This window comes from Pholcus phalangioides, unplaced genomic scaffold (assembly GCF_987345545.1).
Source record: "Pholcus phalangioides strain wild (caught in Gottingen) unplaced genomic scaffold, Ppha-v1.0 ptg000009l_1, whole genome shotgun sequence".
Taxonomy (NCBI): domain Eukaryota; kingdom Metazoa; phylum Arthropoda; class Arachnida; order Araneae; family Pholcidae; genus Pholcus; species Pholcus phalangioides.
This window is the reverse complement of record NW_028301602.1, coordinates 47,527,738-47,535,099: the sequence shown is the minus strand read 5'-3', so window position 1 is coordinate 47,535,099 and position 7,362 is coordinate 47,527,738. Positions and strand designations below refer to the sequence as shown.

The following is a 7,362-nucleotide window of genomic DNA, read 5'->3' as shown; positions in this document are numbered from 1 at the left end:
AACACATTCGTTTTTATATATATAGATAAAGATTTATCGTGGTAAAGGATTTCGTTGTATCGAGAGGAGTTTAAACTATAGGCAATCGGACTATAGGCTAATTGTTGGATTCAGACTTACAGGCAATTGTAAATAAGGTTTGTGCAAATATATCGTTGCAGAGGGATTTATCATTGTATCGAGCAAATGTCCGAAATGGGGTGGGGGATGGACTGACTTGGCACAATGGTTTTTGGGCCTCAACAATGACTTTTGGAATGTTTACTTGGATTACCGTGGTTCTCAAAAAATGCGTCTCAGACACGTTAACCCCTTTATAACGGTTTGTCACTTCTCTTATGCTCCCAGTATATGGAGAAAAATCCGGAAACCGGCCTGGTACTTTTGCTAGTAAATAATAAATGCCGAACGTCATTAAAAATATCGATAAGAAATTGAAGTATGGTCGGTGCGAAAAAGTACAATCGCCATCAAGCGTTATAGAAGCATCACCTCATTTCTTTGCCCAATGCAATTAACGCAGAACAATTTTCTATCCATTTTATTCTTTCAAAACTCGTAACAACTACAACAACTACGAATCAAAGCGAATTACGTTGCCTAGATCTGAAGTCAAAGCCGAGATCCATTTCAAAGACTCGCTAATTTATACGTGGGTCTTAATAAAAAAGGCGCCTTCGACTTCTGAATTTGAAAGGGAAAAAGAAAGAAAGAAAGAAAAAGGGGTAGAGGCCAGGTCCTTATATTTTATAAGCAGCGCAAGTTCCTAGAGCAATGGACGCCATCGAATTCTCGCTTCTCTCACTCGAGGAAGTACCGATCTATTACGATGAGATTGAAATGCAGGTGAGAGGATTTCTCGCTTCGATTTCTGAAATTTCACGTTTTTGTGCAACCTGAAGTTTTTTCTTGGTTCTTTTCACAGTTGATCGTTCATTTAATTCAACTTCGGCGAAAAAACCAAAAACATAATTTTAAGAATTATAAGAAGTCGTTTTTTCACCACGTTATTGCTGGAAATTCCTTGTTGTAATATAAATGTGCGTTTCCTTATCAGAACGGAAGAATATCTCGAAGCATTCATTCTCTCAACCCGATCGAAACCCCAAGTTGTACCTCTTTCGATTTTCCCATCGTCGTTGGTGCGAGAAGAGACAAATCCTTTTTCGCCAACGTTATGGTGTTTGTTCCCCACAAAGTTGATATTCCAAGCGGATTGATCGGACAAATTTGCTAAAATATGATCGAAACAGCAATTATTCTTTTAACTCAGGTTACACTCAACCTTTTTTATAACGACCGCCCTCCCATCCGACGAAAACGGACGTACGTTATATTGGGAGGTCAACTCCCTTTTTACGTTTTGCACTGTATTCGACGACATAAATTTTTTCTCTCCGGAATTTCTTCTCTTAGCGATAGAAAGCGATGATTACTAAAGCTGGCCATTTTAAACAGCGTGAAATCATATAGAATGTACGAGAAAAACTAACATACCAGTTGCTAAACATTAACAAACTTCAAGCCAAAATTTCATTGAAAAGTAGCCAAAAAGTGGATCAAACATCAGATGCTGCTATCTAGTGAGCATAATTTAAATAAAAACTTCAACTGTTGGAGTCCGTACAGGGTGTTTTATTCTAACTGAACGAATGATGAAAATGGTGTTCGTGACCTTATCTAAGGATGGCCGTTAAGCAGGGTTTCAAAATACATTATTTACATAGGTTTTTTCCCAAGATATTTGTATTTGGCCGCAAAACAGGGATGACCGTATCTGAGGGGTTGACCGTCAAGAGGGTTTTACTGCATTGCATTTGAAATGTGCAATTTTTTTTTTTAAAATTACATACAATAGCCAAATTTACATTTCAGTAATTGAAAATTTTAGCACATAAGGTCTCCATGAAAAGTTAATTTTCGTATTTCTTTTTTTTTATGTATACAATCCCTTAGAAAATTTAAGACACTGAATAACCGCACGTAAAAACAAGCAAATTATGCATCTCCTCGCAAAAAAGAGGAGTGAAAGAGATGAATTCAGAAGTTTTATTGGATTGAACGGTCGTTAAATTGTATGAAAAGTAACATGAGATGAATAGGAAAAGCTTTGGTTGTTATAGTGGAACGCAATAACGCATTGCCGTTATAGCGAGCGTCAACCGTATTCAGCAAAAGATTCAAAATCTTTTTCTCTTTGACGGGGTAGATAATTCGAATTCAGGGATTCGATTCAGCTCTCGGGAGGAGAAGAAACGATCCTCCTGTCTACCGTTTTGGCAACGAAATCGACAATTTGATGCGATTTCAATCTGTTTTAATTCTTTCTGACAGGGGGAGGATGAACAGCAGCCGACAGATGTCCCGATCGAACAGAAAGAAAAAAGTGATCAAATCGAATTTCCTTCTTCGGAAACGGTATCTGATGCCACCGAAATGATTCTCGACTTCATCTTTCAACCGAGGTAAAAACTATGTACCGTATATATGTTACAGAAAATGCGATAAATACGGTGATAATACATACTTGTCGGTTATTATGCATAATCACCGAAAATTTTGGTAGGTCTGATAAATGATCCTGCTTTTACTGGCGATTATGCATAACACCCAAGCGTCGTTGGTATAACCATGATAAATCTTGCTAAATTCATCACATTTGGCTGATTATTATGGATAATCGTCATTTGGTATTGGCGGATATGATGAATCGGTCCCATTGCCGTAATAAGAATTATTATTATTAGATGGCGGTACTTGTGAGCCAGAGTTTGAACCGGATATAATGAACTTTGATTTATCGAATTTTTCCGAACTTCTCCGAAATAAGTCCTATTTGACAAACTCTGAAATCGAACCCCGATATAACCAGTGCTGCCTTATCCCATGGGCCCATCCTGGTACGGCTCGGGGGCCCTCAAGAGCAGAGGGCCGGGCTTCATAAAAATCAGATCTGGTTAAAATTTTCTAGAATGAGTATGCAAATTGGTGGACAAGCATTTCTAGCCAGATAGAGGCCTCATAAAAATTACTTTGCCTGAGGGGGGGGGGGGGGAGCATGATGTTCTCAAGATGGCCCTAGACATAACAAACTCTCATTTAAAAAACTTTACGATCATATATTACGGATAGTTTTATCGAACTTCCATTACTATAAAATTTTTTTTAGCATTTATCAAATTTACCAACGACACTTGGGTATTATGCATAATCACCAATAAAAGGGATGATTTTTTTCGTTTTTTTCCCCTTTTACAAGTTCGCATTAGTTTTTTCACATTCAGTTAACTAATTCGCAACAAAGAAATAATGGTGTTACTTCATGGAGGAAGGAGTAGATCAATATCAGAAAGTAGTTCAATGACTGGGTTGCGTCATGATTACACAACATGTTTTTGGAAAGAGACGACTTTGCACAAAAACACTCAAAGGTATCGAAGGAAACGTCGTTATTACAAAGAGCCGCCGTGGCCGACAAATTTTAAATTCTCGGCGCAAAAGATTCCCCTTTTGAAGTAACGCGATTCTCAGTTCAGAAGATCGTTTCCCGAAGGGCAAAGAGTTTTAATACTAATATTTTCCGAGAACTTTTTTAACGCATCTCTCTTGAGTGATTTTAATACATTTGGACTTGGAATCTCTTCCTTGTGCGCCGATTCTTGACGTCGAAAAATATTATGAAATGGATCGAAACGTAATTTAAGTGTTGAATTGCGTAACTCGAAAAATGCATTTCGTCTTTTTAATCGGAGACATCTCATCGTGATCGAGTGCGTGTGTGTATCACCCTCGAGAAAAATGTTATACTATTCAATTAACAGTCTCGTAAACTGACAGGTTCTCGAAACGGTGTCCTTGGAAGGATATGAAGATGATAAGTTTTCAGGCTCGGTATCTGTTTGATACCCATTGATTTGTACGTCGAACGAAACGTCTTCTTCAACATGACCGATAATATTTTACAATAATCGTAATGTAGCGGGTGAAGGTTGATTTATTATCCCTGACCTTGACTCTTGAGATCTGTCATCTGAACGAATCTAATCGAAAGAAAAAATAATAATAAATAAATAACAGCGAAATGGAACTCTTTTATGTAAGTTTGAACGCAAGGACGTTTTCAGAGGGCGATTCTCAATGTCAAACACATAGACTTTTTTTTTATCCTCTTCATTCGAGCACTCTATTATCTAGATTTCAAAAAAAAAAAAAAAAACATATCGTGTTTTTCACAACACACATGAAGTCATTTCAGTTCCAGTTCCAATGTATGTGTGGCGGCGTATTTCATAATCGAAATCGTTCGTTATAAAACGCAGGCAAGAACTTTTCTTTTTCCGGATTCAAAATGCAATGTGAAAATCCCGAGCGGGTACATGAGTTGAGTGATATCTTGAAACATTCTTTCGGATTTTGGTTGAATTGGTTCGATGATATCGAAGAATCCACTCGTTACTAAAACGCACACGTACGCACTTTGTCTTCTTTTTTCCAGCGTAGAGCAGAAAAATTAAGAGGGAATTGTCCGAAAATACATACAGATAAAAGTAATGGAATGCCATTTCAACCTCGTTCCATTAGCGTCAGATGGCTTATCAATGATACAAGGCAGGTGCACTGATGGAAAGAGTTTACCTATTTTTATGTGAAGGAAAAACCTATATGGATAAGTTGGACTTTCTTCTCATATTGATTTATCAAACAACCACGAACTTCATGAAACGGAGTCAACTTCGAGGGAAAAGCTCATGTGGTTTTTGCCGAAAGTATATTGTACAAATACGGTACTACTGTACAGTGAGTGTTAGGAAAGACTGGCTGCAAGATCGTGGTCACACATACATATCTATATTGAGCCGAAAAACTGTCATTCATTTACAAGTCATTACATCCTCACTCTATCAGTCATTTAGTTCTACATTCTTAAACATTCGCTCGTTGCATTTTATATTCCCCCGCATTGTACTACAACAACGTTTCTCAACGTATGGTCCACGACGATGGTATGGGTGGTTCGCAGTCAGACTAGATAAAAATTATTCACCCGTTCTAATTGATATCAGTAATATTCACATGGGTTTAAATAAAATTATAACTCATTTGATCATTTTTGTCGCACCACGGTCATTTTTTGCACACGAGGGCTAATTAGACCGGGACCTACAACTTATTGCCGATTCCGAATGGCAGCCTTGTTTTTTATACTCATCGAGAGGTTGGTGCGCTAACCTCTGGATGAGGTAAAATTATAACTTCATACTGAGATTTACCATACATCATCGAGGGCAATGCAGGGAATTGCGATCGTAATACGGGATATTACTAAATTTTGAAAAAACTGCAATTTATCACTTTAAACGCTATTTCTTAATTACTGAGGGGTGTGGAAATAAAGAACTGCTACAAATCGCAGTACAAAAATGTATTTCAGGAAAAAATATTCAAATGATCCGAGGACCATATTTCATAGAGAAAAATAAAATTCGGTAAATTGGGATCTTAAATAACAATCCGTAAAATATGGGACATCGTCAATTGTCATCAAAAAGGTTGCTCTATACTGCATACAGACGCAAGTGATATGAGAGGTGTTCCCCGCCCCCAATCAAAGCAATCAAAAATGAAAATAAAAGTGAAGAAAAAGAAAAAACAACTTTATTTTAAGTCGATTCCTTTAAATTAAAAAAAGTACTTTTTGGAATAAAGATGCGTAGAACTTTTTTGTGCAAGAGATAATTTGTGCCCTCCCCTCACTCCAATCCACCAGCGTCTCACCCCCGCTGCAGTTTTTCCTGTCGGAACTCGACATAACACACCGCGTTCAAAATGTTTTAAAGTTGCCATCCCTCCGATGACGTTATCAGCATTGATTTTAAAAAAAGTCGGCGAAACTTTAGCCGAATCTACCTTAACATTTGATGGTTAGCAATAAGGGCTCTGCTACTGCTTACCTTAACAACGGCGGCGTGATATCTGGGACGTTGGGTTCTATTCTACTCGTGGTGACATCATCATGGGGGAGGGAGGGGGGGGGGGGAGAGAAAGCAGATATATAACTGAAATTATTGTGATCAGAGAATATATCTTCCATCATTTAAAAAACAGTATAAGGATATGTATTAAATTGCTGTAAGCAATCGTTCTCGACCGAAAGGTCGATGGAAAGTCAAGTCAAAGGCACGGCTAATTTCTAGTGGGTGAAAACATCGGGAAGAGAGGAAATTTGAATTTCGCATTCACAGAGGTGAGAACTCGATTAATATCTTTCCTCAAGAAGAGAATGAACCGAAAATGAAACTGCTGCTCCGGAACAAGTTAACCCAGTGGTTAACTTCTTAACCTGGGGGATCACGTGCTGTGGTCCTGGGATATCCTCACGGGAGAGGGCACGGGTGAAAATCCGATGAAAGGAGAGGCACGACAAGTGATGAAGGGAAACACAGAGAACTATGAAGAGATAAATAAGGTTTTATAATGAAGTAAGTAAGGTGAAAAAATTTGACTACTTTCAGAATCCAGCAGAGCTTCCCACAGAATCCATGGGCCCCGGACCCGTAAGGTGACCCGGGCCCTCATATCCATCACAGTGGGCCAACAAGATGAGATCTGATACTATGAGTTTCTAATCAAAGTATGTAAATATGTAAACTGTTACTTCCAACGAAGTATTGGGCCCAAAACATCACTTTTCCCGTGTACCTACGATGTTGAGACGGCCTTGCATAACATCCCAAGAAGAAATCTCACGGAATTCTAGCCCAGGGTGATGTGTCGGGGGGGGGGGGGGGGGTTTGCTTTATTGTGCAGGTTCGTTGGATCGCCCCGTATTTCGCGCAAACACATAATTCGGCTCTTGGGTGGGATGATCACCCACGTTTTGGATCGGTGTCCGGCCCAGGATTCCAGAGATCGATCTTATTTATGAAATTTTTGTTCATCATAAATGTAGTTTCGATTTTATTCAATTATATAAGTAGAAGGGGTCGTCACCCGCTTTTGGATGAAGGTAGGAGGCTTTGAACATGGGAGATACGAGAAGAAAGTACGGTCCAAAGAGGAACATGGGTTGAAAACGTTGAGAAATACTGCATTAACAGCACGATTGGAATAATGATTAGCGAATATCAAAATAGACTGATCTCTTTAAAACTGAAAGGAGTGAAAGCTAAAACGAACTTGGATCTATCAATGTCCTTTCTTTTAAAGTGTATCGAAAATCGAGTTGCCCCCCCCCTCGGTGATTTTGTGCCAGAAAGTGACTTGATGATCCTGTCGTCGCACATGCCAAATTCAACAGAATTGCGAGTAAATTGTGAATGACTCGGTGCTCATCGATTCAACAGGAATTGGATTATTTGCGAT

The 7,362-nt window shown here is 38.7% G+C and overlaps 1 protein-coding gene across 1 annotated transcript in view; it reads left to right on the top strand.

Annotated features, from left to right (window-relative positions):
* Window positions 1–774: 774 nt before the first annotated feature.
* Window positions 775–7,362, top strand: part of LOC149083221 (axonemal dynein light intermediate polypeptide 1-like) — a 28,535-nt gene continuing 21,947 nt past the window's right edge. Inside the window, exons 1-2 of the mRNA XM_089236793.1 lie at window positions 775–846; window positions 2,335–2,465. Coding sequence (XP_089092919.1) covers window positions 775–846; window positions 2,335–2,465 — 203 coding nt within the window. The remainder of the gene's footprint in view (window positions 847–2,334; window positions 2,466–7,362) is intronic.